General features: G+C 39.6%; 2 protein-coding genes across 3 annotated transcripts; one reads left to right on the top strand and one right to left on the bottom strand.

The window, feature by feature from the left end:
* Positions 1-2853: 2853 nt before the first annotated feature.
* otud3 (OTU deubiquitinase 3) lies at positions 2854-7585 on the top strand. 2 transcript variants are annotated; one of them, XM_041060240.1, is made up of 8 exons: positions 2854-2987; positions 3963-4266; positions 4741-4889; positions 5581-5693; positions 5810-5932; positions 6102-6234; positions 6492-6679; positions 6883-7585. In XM_041060240.1, the coding sequence occupies exons 2-8, from the start codon at positions 4061-4063 to the stop codon at positions 7045-7047; spliced, it is 1077 nt and encodes a 358-aa protein (XP_040916174.1). In that variant the 5' UTR covers positions 2854-2987; positions 3963-4060; the 3' UTR covers positions 7048-7585. The 2 variants fall into 2 exon arrangements, with proteins under 2 accessions (XP_040916174.1, XP_040916184.1); XM_041060250.1 differs by having other exon boundaries at positions 6492-6632; positions 6883-7024.
* Positions 7586-8550: 965 nt separating this feature from the next.
* Positions 8551-12494, bottom strand: bcas2 (BCAS2 pre-mRNA processing factor). Its single transcript, XM_041060264.1, has 7 exons — positions 12317-12494; positions 10816-10908; positions 10651-10721; positions 9976-10137; positions 9833-9883; positions 9660-9740; positions 8551-9570 (listed from the first exon to the last, which is right to left on the bottom strand). Exons 1-7 carry the CDS (start codon positions 12407-12409, stop codon positions 9444-9446), a joined length of 678 nt encoding a protein of 225 aa, XP_040916198.1. The 5' UTR covers positions 12410-12494; the 3' UTR covers positions 8551-9443.
* Between the last annotated feature and the right edge of the window lie 4888 nt (positions 12495-17382).

Raw genomic sequence — 17382 nt, 5'->3', positions numbered from 1 at the left:
GATTCTGCACAATTCCTGCTGTTTCTGCTCTTACTATCTGCAGTAAGTAAAAAGAATACAGTGTCAAATGTTGATGTGACAGGCTAAAATATAACACACAAAAATTCATTTCTGTGATGTTGCTGATCATTATTCAGACCAAACTACAACCCATCCTGTAAAATGTGAACCCGAGGAGAAATGTCAAAGTAAAATCAAGGCCAACAGTTTCCCCAAACGTGTCAAGTTCAACTCATCAGGCTCAGTAACAATATGACAAATAAACATCAACAGAGAACAGAGAAATGCATCATGTTAATTCCTAATGTAATCACTATAGTGATATACAGTGAACAGTGACATACATGGTCTCAGCACCATGGACAGCGTCCACAGAGCAGCCTGCATTTACCGGCTGATAAAGTGGAAAACATTTTCTGATTCTCTGTAAAAAAAACATAACATTTTACATGCGTGTTGTATTAACTACCAAAAGGGAAACACTGTAACAAAATAATCAACAACCGCTCTTGTACTATTCTTTGTCTTTGAGGGTGCAGGATTCAAAAACATCTGCTGTTGTCACCCACAGGCGCACCGCTAGTGCTCCTTCATTTCGACCTCCCCCAGTGAAGAAACACAGGCAAGCTAGGTACCAGTGTAGCACACTCTAATTAAAATCTACAGGGGGTAGAATGTGGATATAGTAAACATTTGATAGTAAGAAAACTGTGTCCAGAACAGTCACAGTTGTGAGTGCAGCTACAAACACAAGGCTGACTGTGAGTTAACAGCATTTGTCAGCTATAAAGGTGGTCGGCCAATCACTTGCACTTAGATGCACGAAACATCCAACAAAGCTCTGAATAGCTGCACAAACAAGCAGAGGACATGCAAGCTGATAAGGCCCCTTTTGTAGCAGAGCTTGTAGTAATTCAGTTCACATTTAAAGGGTCAATTTAGTTACAAAAAAATCACATTTTCCCATTTGGTCATATCTACACGGGCAGGCAGTTTTGGTTTTGTTGAGATTTTAAGATATTTGTGTCTTAGGTTTCTGCTGCCGCTCCGATATGAGTGCATGAAATTTCATATGTGGTGTCCAATACAGAGAAAATGATGTTTCAAAAAATTCAGTTGCAACATTTCTTTTCCTTTTCTTTGTCTTAGAAGCTCTTTTTCAGGTAAATCAAATACCTGAAAACCTAAATATATTAGCTACCTGCATGGCTACAGTAGACTCCACTATCCGTGAATTGGAAAATGCTTTTCTTTGAATTAGGTGAAATGAACCTTTAAAGTCTAGGCCTCTCTGCAGTCATTTTGTCAACCTCCTGTGGGTTGTCTTCCTTCATTTTACTGAAAATTGCAATATTTGCATACAGACATTACTCCGCAAAACTGGAAGAGACCAGAGTAGGAAACCTCTTCCACTTTATCACAGCTGCGAGCCTTTATGTAGGCTATTGGCTGTTATGAAATGAACAGTGCAATCTGTCTATGTGTTAAAGCAGTTAGGATGAAAAAAAATGTAGTTTTTGCCTTTTGCAGGAACTCAGATTTCTCAGTGCACAGAGGCATTTCTTCACATTAGATATTAGCACAGGCCAAGAGGTTGATTATGGTTTCATAACCATAGTTTTTTCCAGGTGGTATCCATACGAATAACCTTATGTCCAAAAAAAACCCTTGAGCAACTTAGTGAAGCTGCAAAGATTGTAAGTTTCTAAAAAAAAAAAAAAAAAAAAAAAAGTGCACGAGTTAAAAATGTAACATCACAACATCAGTTGAAAAGAATGTTCTATTTCAGTCTGGTATCAAGTCAAAAAGGCGCTTCCACAGTGATTTGATGTACCCTGTTTGGACTCACTCTCTTGCTCTCTCTCTCTCTCACACACACACACACACACACACACACACACACACACACACACACATGCACACACACACACACACACACACATACTGTACATGTACAGTATAAATGATATGTTGTCCACACTTGGCTGATTGCTCTTCTGCTCCACTCAGGTGACTGATTGCTGCACACGCAGAAATGCATAGGATAACCTTCAGGCAATTACATCTGCTCACACACAATGCCATTACTCACTGAGCTCTATAATAAAACACATACGAACTTGCATCTGTATGTCCTGTTTCTTTCACCAACTGGTTTGGTACAAATTTATTTCTTTTTTTTTTAGTTTTAGGAAATAGAATAGTCTCACTGCTTCCTCTGGTTTTCTGATGCAGTTTTAAGTCTTCAGGCTATTTTTTTTTTGTCTCAGAGTGTCTGCTGGTCTTTTTTACATTGCAAACATCCTGTTTATTGCTTCTCAGCCCACTCCTCCCCCACATTATATTCTCTAGCTTGTGGAGTCATCAGAAGGAGTTGGTGGTGAGTAGATTTTCTAAGGGTTGGGGAGAGTAGAATGGTGGAGGGATTTTCAGATGCAAAATTTCTTTCAAAATCGTAACTCAACCTCCTACTTTGTCCTGAGTCACAGTCTGTAATATAAAATGACTCACAGCTTTCTGACTTGTCGCAATTATCAAACACATATATAGATAGACAGACATATAGATAGATAGAACAACGTATCTAATTGTTACATTGATAAATTGATTAGTTTGCTGACAATCCTTTGATTGATTGTACCCTCACAGAATGAGTGTGCTGATACCAATGCACATTACAAATTCCTATTTTTCAAACTTGTCAAGTCCTGTGTGTTGCTAAAAAACAAAAGTTAGCAAATATAAAAATTTTTGTGCATTCATTTAAGAAATCTGCTGCTACCATCAGCCCAATACAAATTTTTAATCGCCTCTGCCGTTTGGCCCATTCCTCTTTCCGTACGTTTTGACGTACACGTAGATACGTATGCGGAACATCACTTGTAAACAAAAACGACAATCATTACATTACCCTTCTGAGCCAAAATATAAATAAATAAAGAAGAAACGATACAAAGACATATCTCGTCGAACACATCGTGTTAAAGGTAGGTATTAGTCTTTTAACAACGCCATGTTATTTAGACGCTTACTATGTAGTGAGTGCTACAAGCGAGCAGAAACGTTTTGTTATGTAATATGCAGCCGTGAATGCTAGCTAGCTGCTAGCTGTCGAACTTCATGATAGCACACCTGAAACCGATAATACTCGGTCTGAGTCAGCTAAAGTAACATTAGCTAACACTACTGAATAGTACTAGTTTTTAGGAATTAACTTTCAACTACTAACTTAACCTTACTTAATCTTAGTACTACTGTCTAGTTGGCTATGTAACGAAACAAGTTACATTGTTTTGTAGCTTCAGTAGTAACGCCGCAGAGAATTTAAATTCAAAATAATACTGTTAAGAAGCGGTCATATCACATTTTATCTCAGAAAAATTTCCTCCCTAAAACGTGAAAACACTGATTTAAGATGTTTTTTTTCCCCTTTTATGTTGTATTCAGTCTTCAGTTGTGGTAAACGCTTACACCAAATATCACCTCACGTAAGGGATTAGATAGATATGACACTCGGTTTTTCTGTTGCTCAGAAAATCTGCTTCCATTCACCGTGAAGAGCGGCAGTTTGCAATGCAAACACATATTTTATATTTTGACTTTCCCAGTTGACTATCCAGTTTGCAATGCAAACACATATTTTATATTTTGACTTTCCCAGTATGCACTAGAGAATCAGACTAAATAGATTGCTCATGGTTTACCAGATACTGTCCATGTCTATAGTGTAAGAATCCCAGCATAAAAGCGCCACATCTCCTACTGGAGTTTGGTATGTCTTCTATAACAAGGACAGACTACGGTGGGATGTTCTTCTCTTGCGAATTAAAGCTTTACAGAAAACTAACTGGGTCTAATGACACCTTTAGTATACTATGATGTTCGGGGAAAACTAAAGCACGTCTTTTTATACATTGAAAACTTGCCCACCCCACACCTCTGTTTCTGTGTATTTTTAATAGGTTCCAGATGTGGAGCAGTGCTTGATACAAGTGCCAGCTCATTACTATAAGAAGACATACTTTGGTGTTGTAGGCCTGCAGAAACAACTGCAGCCAGCATGTCTAGGAAACAGACATCCAAACCCGTGCGGAGCAATAAAAAGAATGAACTGGAACGCAAGAGGGACGAGCGGGCAGCACGCCGTGCCATTGTAAAAGACCGCAAAAACCGGGCTCAGGATGGTGATGAAGGGGCAGAATTTGTCAGTTTCTCCAATCAGCTCCAGGCACTGGGGCTCAAGCTGAGAGAAGTCCCTGGAGATGGGTGAGAACCAGAAACAGATGTGCTTTGTCTCCATCTTTGTTGTCCTTTAGCACCACTGATAATGTAACATTTCGGTGTCTTTAACTGTATATATTCTGTATATGTGCTGAAAGCTTAGTTACAAGCTGGCGACATCTGTTTCAGCATTACTAACCAGGAGGAACATAATGTCTCCATCCTCCATGTCTATTTCTCCCTATCCCACAATAACAATAACAATGGACTGTTAACTAAAGTACTTGCCTGTGCTGCTGCATAGTAAAGGCAAATGTCACAAGTGCCATAGTTTGTCAATATTCATCAGTCATGTTTGTCACTGGGCCAAAGGTTATTATCCAAAACGTATAACTTTTCCAGCTAATGCCGGCTGTAACAACGGCATTAGCTGGCAATGGCAATGATATGAGCCTTTGATTGAAACATGCTGCCAGCTTTATCACTGAGGAACTTTCATTTTGGCTTTATATCCTGCAGAAACTGCCTGTTCAGAGCTCTAGGCGACCAGTTAGAGGGTCACTCCCGGGGTCACCTGCGGCTTCGCCAGGAGACTGTTCAGTATATGATGTCTCATCGACAAGACTTTGAACCCTTTGTCGAGGATGACGTGCCCTTCTCACAGCACTGTAAGAAAATGACCCAGTGTCCGACACTGACTAAATCAACAAAAGGAAATAAAAAGACTGTGATCAGATAAGAGACTTTTACTAATATCTCTCTGACAATGAACAATTATGTGATGTTACTTTAAATGCTGAGTCTATTGCTTTAAAAGAGAGAGTTTTGAGCAGCAACTATGCGCTGACCCCTGGTGGTCATCACTTCTGCTTGCAATGGAGCAGCAGATTGTGTTTATCAGTTGTTCCCAACCCCAGGGGGGTTCCTAGGTGATTCATAGTATAGGGATCTCTTTGAAAATTGAATCGAAGGCAACTGGACATATGTTTGTCTGGGAAGACGTTTCGCCTCTTATCCAAGGGGCTTCATCAGTTCATACGCATCGGTCTATCTAGTCCGCACTAGTCTGACCAAGTCAGACTAGTGCCTTCAATTCAATTTTCGATTCAATTTTCAAAGAGAGAACTATGACCTGGATGAATGAGAACATTCACAGACATAGTATAGGGATGATATAAAGAACACAGTTTTGCTACACAAATAGTATTCATGTTTTCAGACTTCCTGTCATTTTTGTGCTTCAGGATGCATATCATTCGAAAAAACAAGTACAAACTAGGGCAAAACTTATTTGTTGGTTAAACTGATCACTGCTTAGGTTTATCTTGTGAGTAAATGTTTTTGTTTCCTTCCACCCAGTGTCCAACCTTTCGCAGCCTGGTACTTTTGCTGGCAATGACGCTATTGTGGCCTTTGCTCGCAGTCAGCAGGTGAAAGTGGTCATCCATCAGCTGAACACACCGCTGTGGGAGGTAGGGACAGGCAGAGACTTTAAAATGACACCATGTAATCTAATGTGCTGCTACTCTGTGATATCGAACACCTTTTTGGTACACCACACAGTTTATATGTTATGTCTTAATTTTAGATAAATGGTGCAGAGAAGCAGGTGTGCAGAGAGCTACACATTGCCTACCGTTACGGAGATCATTATGACAGTGTGAGGCGGATCGGAGACAACTCTGAGAGTCCTGCTCAGCTCCGCATAGAGGTATATATTGTAATAGCTGAAATCATATAGTAAATTCCAGGCCTGCATCTGTAGATGTGAAGAATGTGTCATGTTAAACATTTACAGGCTTGAGTGTTGTAATGGTACACCTATTGAGGCTAGCTCTACTAATGTGTTTCTGATGATTTCTTGCCTTTGCCGTCGCCAGAACATGCAGAATTCACGAGGCCAGCAGCGTGAGTTCGGGGATGGTCAGAGGGACAGGCAGAAAAACCCTTCCCCCACGGCCTCGGAGGAGGACAACGTGATCCTGAGCTCCATCAAGAATCGAGGAATCCAGGGTCAGAAGTTAGACTGGACTCATTAGCTGCAGGAAGGATTAGACTGTCAAGGCAAAAGAGAGCAACTAGGAACCAACTTTGTTGCAGACTTTATAACCATCATGCATTCAGACTTGTCCTTTCAGCTACGTTGTCCAGTGATAACATAGACAGATCAGCCTGTGCTTGTGTAGACTGGTTTTCTGATTGTGACAGTGACTATTGTATCACACTGACTTGTTATATACATGTCTTTATGTTTGTGTTTTCTGCTTTAGGTGATGAGGAGAATCTCCTCCAGCTGAGTGCGGCAACCATCAATGCTGAATGGCTAGTTGGCTCTGTGCTGGGCCAGTCCTGCCAGGGCCAGTGTGCCTCGGGATCCTGCTCAGCCTGCAGAGCTGCAGCCACAGACTGCAGTGAGCACAAGCACTCAGCAGAGGGCAGCAATGTACAAAAACTTAAGGTGGACTCAAAGGAGGAATTTTTCATCTGACACAAAAGTTTCAGTTTTAGGGATTCCTGTTAACTGCCATTTTGTTTCACAGCCTATCTCACCAAATTAATTGTAACCCGAGTCTCTTTTACGTTAGAATTCATTTTATTCATTAAACATCTCGGTCAAAATGAAGTTACTTACAAACATGTTTTTGTTTCCATCATTCCCAGGTATCTAACAAGCAGAGGAAAGAGCAGCAGAGGCAAGAGAAGAAGAAGCGTCAGGAGGAGAGGCATCGGCAGAAGTTTCTCCAGAGCAAAGGAAGCGTGGACCAGAACCAGAACCTGCCGGAAGCGGTTACTTTAGTACCAGCTCTCAACACTCTCAGTATATAGACTGGAGCATGGCCAAAATTACCTGCCGCTACTCCAGCTACCGGTGGCTGATGCTGTCCACAAAGTTTTGCACATAGTCAAATATGATTCAGTTACAGCGGATAACTTTTCCTAGAACCCTATAGTTTCTTTCCAAACAGTATAACGGTGCCTGCAAATTCGTGTGTGTGCGTGTGAGACGTGTGAAAGTTGTAAACGACAGAGAGTGAAAGAACGCGGCTTTCAGTATTTTCGTTGGGTTTTGATTCAGTTCAATCCCTGGTTGGTGTTGGTGTATGTAGAAACTCCTCAGAGCCGGTCTACCTACGCTACCTATCCCCTTTCTATGCTGGACATCTGGCTTTCCACGACAGCCATGCAGATAATCTCGTGCAGCTGGGCCTTTTGATTTGCCACAGATTGAGTTAATGTTTATTCAGATGTTCAGATCATTCTGTTTGTTCGATCTGACCAAAGATGGAAGTGAAGGAAGAGCGGCAGATGAATGATCGTTATGCACACTGTGTAAGGAATGTGGCAATAAAAACTAATAAAAGAGTATTTACTGTTTATGTGCATCAGATGATATATTGCATATCATCCAGGGTGACGTATTTCCTTCTTTAGTAATTTCTCACAGTGCTGGAAAAAATAACCTAAATACAACAAATTGAATCATTAACATCAACAGACAAATGGCACATTTTAGCAAAACACTGAGGTTTCAATATACAAAGCAAACATGGCTACTCCTTGTGCAAAATGATTCCCTGGAGACAGAAAACAAAAAAACACCCAGTATATGTTAATGCAATTCAATGAAACTCAGCCATCAGTCGTGTTGTGCAGCTCAGGTGTTTTGATTCTGGTAGAGGCGTGTTGATTCAACTTTGTAATCACACAGCAGCTGAGGCTGTGCAGTGCTGTTGGATTGTATCACTGGCAAGTGTAAATGTTATTTCGCCTTTGAATACATCCCATCCCCTCACTGACTGTGGCTGATAAGTTACAGGGCACATAATTCATCTTTGCCTAGCTTTATAATCGGTTAACGTACAATTAAATATTTGACTGGCTGTTATTCTAACTAGACCTCTCCACCATATTTGAGTGGTCAAACTGTTGTATGCCAGATGTGTAATTATTAAACCAAGATAGATGAATGATAAAAAAAAAAAAAAAAAATCCTAACCGTTGGGAGTATTACACTGGACTCACACTACTGTTATGGGTCTGATAGCTCTGGTGGGGGTGCAGGCCGAGGGTTCAGAGTGGAGTTTTTTCTCTAACGGGTCGTTGAGCATTTGCTTCTTGACGTGTTGATAATTCGACAAATGGTGTTTCATAATTTCCACGAGAATAAAGCCATGATTTCTGACAAACTGGATGTTTACTTGAATGTGCCAAACAGAAGTACTTTCAAAAATGTAAAACACATAAGCAGAAATGTACCACACATTAAAGTCAGTTTGCATGTACAGTTATATCAGACGTGAGAAATAATCCAATTCACATACTACGAAATATAAGAAATGTTCATTTTATTAAAACATCATAAAAATAACATGAATGGAAGTCAAGGCAAGGACTCACAGAGTTAATTTTGTGATCAACAGACTTGACACACTATGTACACTCAATTCTAAACACACTCCTATGTTGGTAGGCAGCCTGAGAGACTGAAACCTACATGCTGGTATAAATCGCATGTTGAAGTAAGACTATGTAACTGTAGCTGAATAATGTTACATGGCATTTATGAAATAATATTAAATGCTAATGCTGATACAACAGTAGCACAAGGAGAAAGGAGTCTCCACAATGCCAGTTACACAACAATATCTATCTAAACCTAGCTAGCATTAGCCACCATAAGCTACCATGAGGCATTTAGAAAATAACCTGGGTTACACTCATCATATGCATCGGTCACACGCCGCGTCACCCACCACCACAAGTAAATTTGCAACCTGTGGGAAACCCTGCATGAGAATACTAAAGTAAAGGTGTGTGTTTTATCACTTGAATTCAGCTTTACTGGAAGGTGAATGTGTTCCATCTTTTCTGCAAACTGTGCATAGTCTTGCTTTAAGCATCTGTGATTCTTGGGGGGGAAAAAAAAAAATAAAAGTACACTCAAAAAGTCGCATTACACCATATTCCACCACAGTCTGTACAGTAGAATAAGAGGTGTGAGGTCTTTTAAAATGTGTGTTGTCACTGAGGTTTCTGGACAGCTCCTTCTGAGTATCAAAGTTGTTGGAGGATGCAGTTTCACATTAAAACTCCTCCATACGGGTAATTTCACTCCTCTGGCTTCTTAGTCCAGTAAGCCTTATGGTACAAGACGAAATCTGTTTGACTGAGGGATCATTAGTTTGTAGATCAGTTCTCTGAGGGTGAAAGCTGCTGCTGCTCTAGAAGTCCTGTCGGATATTCTCCTTGTTCTCGTCCCCCTGCTGTTGCCTGAGCTGTGCGGCTTCATTCTCCAGCTGGACGATGGCCCGCTCGATCTCATAGTTCTTGCTGACCAGAGACACCCAGCTGTTTGAGGGACAGATACAGATGTTAAGACAGAGGGAAATCTAACCTACACACATTCCCTATGTAGCGTGATATAAACATGCACATACTTTGACTCCAGCTCTCGCAGTTTGGCTCCTCCTGCCAACTGATCGTTCTTACGCTGCCAGTTTATATCCTGAATTTGCTTTCTGTGTACCCCAAAAAAAAGTAAAATAGTTTAATGTGAAAAAATACATATTTAATAACACTTTTAGCAAGCAAAAAATGTCCTATTGTTCACCTGAATTTCTGAAGTTCCTTTTGTGCCATCTCAATCATGAAGGCCAAGTTACTGCAGGAGGAAGACAACATAACGTCAGTGGTCTTTAGACTAATTAAACACTGAGTTACTGTCTGTGAGAAAAAAAGGCTGCTGTCACATACTCATTGTAAACTTTCCATGCGTTGGTTCCATATTGTGACATGAGCTCCAGGTTCTCAATGCGGACTGCCTGGTGCTCCAGCTGGGCCATTGAGTTGTTGACACACTCCTGCCACGCTGTAATGTCGTTCTTCTGTCCTGCTGAAGGCGCTGGCAGCTCATATCTCCACAGGGAAGAAAAAGGTCAAATGAGATCAACAACATTTGGAGCCACAGAGAAAAAATTAATTGGCAAAAATTTCACTTGTTCCAGCTTTTAAATGTGAATAAAGTTTAAAAAAGTTAAAAGTTTTTTTCCTTTAGTATTCTGTCACAGTAAACTAAACTTCTTTGGGCTTAGGACGACTGGTTGGATGAAATAAGACACTGGAAGATATCACTATGGAAGACAACACTCTGGGAATTTGTGAATTAATTTGGTTTGTTACAAGACAATGTTTACTGTTCAAACAGTAGTTTAGCACTTCACAGATGATTCACATCAGGACAATGTATGAATGTAAATAGGCTGAAAAAGTTTAAAATATATTCATCATTACAAATACTGTAATACCTCTCTGAGCGGTATATTTTAAATTAAAGCACATACAATTTGTCCTCTGAAGCAAAGGAAGGAAAAAGTACAAATTCTGTTTAAACTATCATGAGGCTCCAGCACAGGATCCTGCAGTGTTTACCTCTTCATGCTCAGGAGATCCATGGGCTGCCGAGCCGCAAGCCGTTCGAATTCATTCCTCATAATTTCTGTCTGAAGGGCGATAAGAAGTAAGAAATGCTGTTATTTTTTTGTCACACTGGTCGAAGCCACCAAGGAGGTTTCAGAGGTTTGAGGAGTTTATCACCTCAAAAGCAGAGAAGTCAGGTGTGGGCAGGTAACTCAGGTAGTTCTTGGTCGGTCGGTACCTTCTGGTCTCTTCCTCGACCAACGCTGCAGCCTGGAGACCAAAGGAGAATCAAATTTTGCATAGAAAAATACATGTCTCAACATCCATCTGGTACAGGTGATTCTCTAATTAAACTTGCATTTGCATTTAACTACCAATAGATTTTTTACCATTTCCATATAATCTTACATAAGAAGAAAGTAGAAACGCACCTGAAACTGTATTCAGACCTAACACAGGCAATAATGTGTCAAGAAGGCCTGAGATTCACTCCTCAGTGTTATGTCATCGTTAAATGAAAAAAGAAACTGACTCTTTCAGCTCACATAACTTCCTATACCTGACTTAAACCACAAGACGTGATACTAATTTTATCCATAACAGCCTAGAGGGTGTATCTGAAACTGTCCTATCCACATGATGAGACAAGCCTGAAGTGCAAATAAAGGAATATGACAAAAAAGTTTTCTTACTACTTTAGACCCTGATTTAAGAGATCACTGAGGGGGCATTTTATTCCTAACTTTCCACACCCCCTCCTGCAAAAGCATAAGATGTTTTGCACTGAAATATTAAATCAATTTTCTTCCTCCAGTTTTCTTGACAATTTTTATTTACTTTACACACCTGCTGTTTTCAACTGGTAGTCGAACACTAGCAGTTTACTGTAGTGCGTCAAAGCATCTGTAAGTTTTGTAAATGGTCTTCAAATTGTGCGACACACTCACTTCTGACCAACAGACACATCCAAACTAAACAGGCCTGATCATAAACCAAATGAAATGGACACACGCTGCTTTCAGGGGAACAAAAACAACTCAGCTTCACAGACACTGTGAAATGACAGTCTACATTAGGTGTGATGATGCGCAACTGAGCTTATCATTAAAGGTCTTAAGCCTTAATGAGTTAAAATCTAGTTTTAAACCTTAATTATTATAGAATACCTTGTGCTCACATGGTCTGTACTGTATTGTTGCTGAACATTCGTTTAGTTATTGTACTGTGGTAATAAAACACAGACTGACAGGAGCATATACATACATACATTTGGACATGCTTTTTGAGGGGTATTAAAGACAGAATGATAAATGTAAGAACACAAAAGTAATTTCTTCTATTAAAGGACCTGGAAAACTAACTTAAAGTGTGTTTATCTTTTTGACTTTCCTAACAGGAGTGAGCTTCAGTCTGTACACATACTTTTGTACACTGTAACTACTCTTAAGCCCAGTGAGCTATGAGCTAAAATGAAACACTACCTGTCACACGTATTAATTTAGCTAACTGTGAGCAAATTAGGCGCAGTTTTTAACTGCTTAAAGCGATACTGAACTGTTACTAAAACGTCCCAGTGTGTCGATTCCATCCATCTTTATGTACAGCATGGTTAGCTAAGCTAACATGTTGCGGTTAGCAAATTCCCGGTCTGATTCAAACGAACTTCGTGTCCACTCACCGCTTCTCTGACACCTGCTGCATCGTAACCTTGGTCAAAATATGGCAAAGCATCGACGAACACTTCACCAGCTACTGAAGCTGTTCCGGCCATTTTTATTCAGTGTGTATTATTGACTTTATTCAATTTCTGCCTCTCTCTAGCTGACACACTTCCCAAGGCAGCCAACCAACGATAGAGTTCCGGTCCCGAATTTCAAAATAAAATCCTCACCTGACATGGTGGTGAGTTTTTGTTAGTGACATCTAGTGGAGTGGAATAGAAGTGCTGCGTGACGAAACTCAGCTGCAAAGCACAGGTGTTAAGGTGAAGCACCCAAATAGAAATGTAAATAATCTGACAAATGTTTTGCTTTGTCTTGTCTTTGTATTTTTCTTTAATGTAACCTTAAAAAAACCAAAGCACTCAACATCAGTTTATTTGATGTTACCGATTTTACACCTTGACTTGTTTGTCAAGCCATGGCTGATACAACTGAAAAATTTAGATGAATTCAATTAATCTGAATTAGCTTTTATTTAGAGCCAACCTTTTGTGTTGACAATCTACAAGTCTTGTGTATCAGCATCTTTCCATTTTTCTGTTTCATCTGGGTCCAGGTTTATAAGGATGGACACTGTTATCCAGCAAACACACATATATGAACTCCCTATACATGCAGCTGTTAATATCATGGTACTAAAGCTTGAAGGAAAAATAGTAATTAGACCGACCTGCTTAGTTTCTTAGTTTAGTAGATGGATATTTTCAATACACCCAGCTGTGTTTGACAGGTCCTTTTGATTTGGACTGCTAACATTTGTTCCGAAAGCAGTGGGATCTCACTTGTAGACAGTGAAAATGTTGCCCTGTGTCAAATTTAAACACCCATTTTGTCAAGGGGGTTGCAAGGATGCAGTTTTAAATCCATGCATCCTTGAGTACTCATGCACCGCAACACACCATTGTTGACATCACTACTAAAAGTGCACACTCAGCAAAGAACCACGGTGCTAGGGCACCATTTAGGACAAGGCCATTATTCCCTCCTGTCCTTCTCAACCAGTCAGCTTTCATTATGCTAATTCATGGTGTTTTGATTGGCTGCATTGTTTTTTCCCTGTCAGCAGCTCTTGAACTGGGTTCAGCTGTTTAACTTTCACTGTTTTTCTATTGCACAGTTCACTCAACTCACAAAAAGCTCTGCTCAAACTCAGACTAACTACACAGCTGTTTTAGCTAATGTGCAGATATATTTAGTCTATTCATAAACTTTATGCTTTTGAACTAAATGAGTTTTGATTTCAAATTACATTTAAATACATAATCAAGCTGTAATTTAATAGCATGTGATGTAATTGCTGACAGAAATTAAGCTCAGAAGCAGGCCAGCTGTGGTTATCACACACATAACCGCTCCCTCATTCTCTCTCCCTCTCTCCCTGTGGTGTAGGGATGGGATGAATTGTAGTGAAAGGAATATATTGTGTTATTTTATTCAGAATTTGCTTACTTGGAATGACTATAGAAAAAAAGAGGGCTGTCTAAGAAAGGTGTGCAAATTCTACAAAATACAGCATTACTATACTTTACCATATGATCTGCAACTGTGTAATGAAAGCAAAAAAACATTAGATAAAACAAGGCGTGTTGAGACATAGTTTAATACACTGATACCTATATCATGACACTGTCATTACAATGACACAAATATGTTTTGATTAATAAATTGAATGTTTTTTGCAGTCCAATGAATTTACCACAGTTGTATTAAAAATTAGATTGTTCTAGTTTCTGACAGTTCAACCTTTCACCATTGCACAGCTGTTGTGACATTTATATAGTTCACAGGCACATGTTACTGTGTGTGTTAACAAAACATAGCGTGTATAGTATACTTAAGTACTACTATTTGTTGTTCACAGTACAATTAATATATCCTATATACTTTGGAAAAATAGTGTGTGTGTGTGTGTGTGTGTGTGTGTGTGTGTGTGTGTGTGTGTGTGTGTGTGTGTGTGTGTGTGTGTGTGTGTGTGTGTGTGTGTGTGTGTGTGTGTGTGTGTGTGTTGGGGAAGGGGGGGTTGGGGTTGGGCATTCATATAGGAGCTCTGAGAGCTTAAGCTCTACAATGTAAGAAAGCACATGTAAACAGATAAAACATGATAACACATGTGCTGCATAAGTGATAAATTACAACCAAATACAGCAAAGGTTGCAAATACAGAAAACTCAACCAAATACAGGAAGCCACAAGTAGCACAGGTTACAACAAAAAAAGAATGTTTCCAGGGGACACTAAACAGTGTAGCTGGGACATGCTTAATGCTGCCATGGTAGTCAGTCAACCACATTTAGTTAATTTTTTGCCGTGCTTGTAGGTTGCTCATGAATTTAATGCAAATATATTTTTTAACAGAACCTTAGCCCTGTACATTACATAAAATTAACAAACAATATAAATGGACCCCTGGGGGGTGAAGAGATTTAAAAATTATTTTAAAATGTGGTCACTTCACCTGAAATTACTGGTCTAATTAATTTGTTCTTCTCTGTAGGGTTTCAACCAAACCACAAAAAAATGTCTGTTACAAAAAATACAGAAAATAAGATTTCTCTTAAATAAGCCAGCAAAGCAGACACTAAGACATAAGAGAAAACATCATGATCAGAAACTAAGAGAAATGGAGGAGTTCACTGATCAAAATCAGTTCTGGGAGAGATGGAACGACTTTAACAACAAAAATGACAACCCTACAAAACAGTAACACAGAGAAAGATAATTTTGAAAAACTACATGAGCAAATTTCATTCAATCTCCATAAATCAACAATCAAATATAATCAAACCGCCCCCTGATTACCTAATTACAATGAAAATTAGAAAACTACATAAGAAGTCTGGCAAAGCATGTGGACCTGACGGCATCAGGACAGAGATGCTGAGACACAGTAGCCCTGAGCTGAGACAGACCCTGCTTCAGTTGTTCAGTCTTGTTCTTCAGTCAGGCTGCTTTCCTGAGATCTGGAGCCAGGGGTTTTGTTTCTTAATTCATGGGAGTGGAGATAAATTAGACCCTAACCACTACAGAGGCATCTGTATGAGCAATAATCTGGGACAGGTTTTTGCAGCATTATCCCTCCTGCAGTTTGATGAAGACAAGGCCCTGAGTAAACTGGCTTTTTAGATCACTCCTCTACTGACCATGTTTACTCTCTACACGCTCTAATTAATCATAATTCACAAGAAAAAAAAACAAGGGTAATGTTTGCATGTTTCATTGATTTTAAAAAGGCTTATGATTCTATTTGGCAAGAAGGACTGTATTATAAAATTCTCCAACGTGGTGTAGGGGGCAAATTTTATGACATAATTAAGTCACTGTTTGACAGCAATAAATGTGGAGTATAAATTGGCAACAAAACTACAGATCTCTTTAGTTAAGAGAAAGGCATCTTTCAGGGCAACAGCTTGTCTCCAGCTCTGTTTAATATCTATATTAATGACCTAGCAGGACTGCTGGAACAAACAGGAGCTCCTGGCTCAACCCTTAACAATAAAGAAGTTAAATCCTTGCTCTGTGCTGCTGCCACCCACACATCAAGGACTACAGAAGCACCTAGGCCTCCTGGAGCAAGACTGTCAGAACTGGACAGTCAGCTTCAACAAATCTAAAGTCTTGATCACTCGTGTAGATCATACCCTCTATCATGATTACCTGGAGCTCAGGTAACTTTAGTCTGGCACTGAATGCACTGAAACAAACATTTTATAAACTAGACATACTAATTCAAACCTCCTAAAGAATCCCTTTGGTCAGCTGGTCCTGAGACTCACTGATCAAATAACACCAAGTACTATTCCACCTCAGACCAGCACTGCTTTCCAACCACTAATCAGAGTAAACCAAATGATTAAATTAACAAAAGATGCCTTTCTGGAACATTGGATGAATCAAACCAAAATTCAAAACAAACTTAATTGCTATCTGGCCATAAAACCATGAATATAAATTGGCAGAGTATCTCTTTACTGTCAGAGACACAAAGCAGAGACAGACCCTGACCAAATCATAGACTGTTTAAAACAAACCAAATACAGACTCAGTGACCACAGTCTAACCATAGAGAAAGGATGACACACAAAGTCCTGGATACCAACAGAGAAAAGAATCACTGCACAACAGGTCAGGTGGAGATAGAGATGCACCTCCTCTTAAAATGTGACATTTATAATAATATCAAAGTGGAATACTGTAAGAAATTTGATTTGTTAATCTCAAACTTCACAGAGCTGGATACAGTGAAAGTGACAGTGAAAAGCTACAGCTTCTGTTAGGAGAGGGACATGCAGTGAACCTAACTGCACAATATGTGACAGTATGTTACAAACTGAAGGACAAAAAGAAAAAAAAAGGCTGGAAGTATTATGTTTTTGGGTTGTCCGTCTGTCCGTCCATCCCGGATTCTTCCATGCGCGATATCTCAAGAACGCTTTGAGGTCTCTCTGTGCACAAATGTTGACTGTGACTTAAGGCTGATCTGAAAGGAGTTTGGTCAAAGATCAAAGGGCAAGGTCACTATGACCAAATTTATGTTTTGGATGGTAATGCGATAAGAACCGTTTGAGGGATGGCTTTCAAACTTTGCACAAATGTCAACTATGACTCAAGGATGAACTGATTAGATTGTGGAGGTCAGAGGTGAAAGGTCAAGGTCGCTGTGACCTTAATGCAAATGTTGTGCTTCAGAATGTGTTATCTCTACAGTGCTTTGACTGATGTTATTTAAACTTTGCACATATTACCACTGCTTGTCAAAGATGGAGTCAATATGTATTGGAAGTCAGAGATCAAAGGTCAAGGCCACTGTGATCTTGTGTAAGTTTTGCCTGTGAACTCCCAACACTGACCTTCCCAAACATTGCCATTATTACTACAAAGCACCCATAACCTCTACCTCTACATCTGCTACAAACAGGCACCCAACCTCGCAGAGGCATACCACCTCCATGAGGTACTTCTAGTTTATTTAAATGTTCTTTTATGTCTCTTAATCATTTATTTATTTACTTTGCTCATTGAATTG

Source organism: Toxotes jaculatrix, chromosome 2 (assembly GCF_017976425.1).
Source record: "Toxotes jaculatrix isolate fToxJac2 chromosome 2, fToxJac2.pri, whole genome shotgun sequence".
Classification (NCBI taxonomy): domain Eukaryota; kingdom Metazoa; phylum Chordata; class Actinopteri; family Toxotidae; genus Toxotes; species Toxotes jaculatrix.
This window is presented reverse-complemented; position numbering and strand designations above follow the sequence as displayed.

What these genes read in the sequence shown, in the direction of transcription:
- otud3 (XM_041060240.1), top strand. Translation starts at nt 4,061, where the DNA reads ATGTCTAGGAAACAGACATCCAAACCCGTGCGGAGCAATAAAAAGAAT. An exon ending in TGAACACACCGCTGTGGGAG is followed by an intron (nt 5,694 to 5,809) that starts GTAGGGACAGGC and finishes TCTTAATTTTAG; the next exon opens with ATAAATGGTGCAGAGAAGCA. An exon ending in CAAGAATCGAGGAATCCAGG is followed by an intron (nt 6,235 to 6,491) that starts GTCAGAAGTTAG and finishes TTTCTGCTTTAG; the next exon opens with GTGATGAGGAGAATCTCCTC.
- bcas2 (XM_041060264.1), bottom strand. Translation starts at nt 12,409, where the DNA reads ATGGCCGGAACAGCTTCAGTAGCTGGTGAAGTGTTCGTCGATGCTTTG. An exon ending in CAGCAGGTGTCAGAGAAGCG is followed by an intron (nt 10,909 to 12,316) that starts GTGAGTGGACAC and finishes TTTGGTCTCCAG; the next exon opens with GCTGCAGCGTTGGTCGAGGA. An exon ending in AAGGAACTTCAGAAATTCAG is followed by an intron (nt 9,741 to 9,832) that starts GTGAACAATAGG and finishes TGGGGTACACAG; the next exon opens with AAAGCAAATTCAGGATATAA.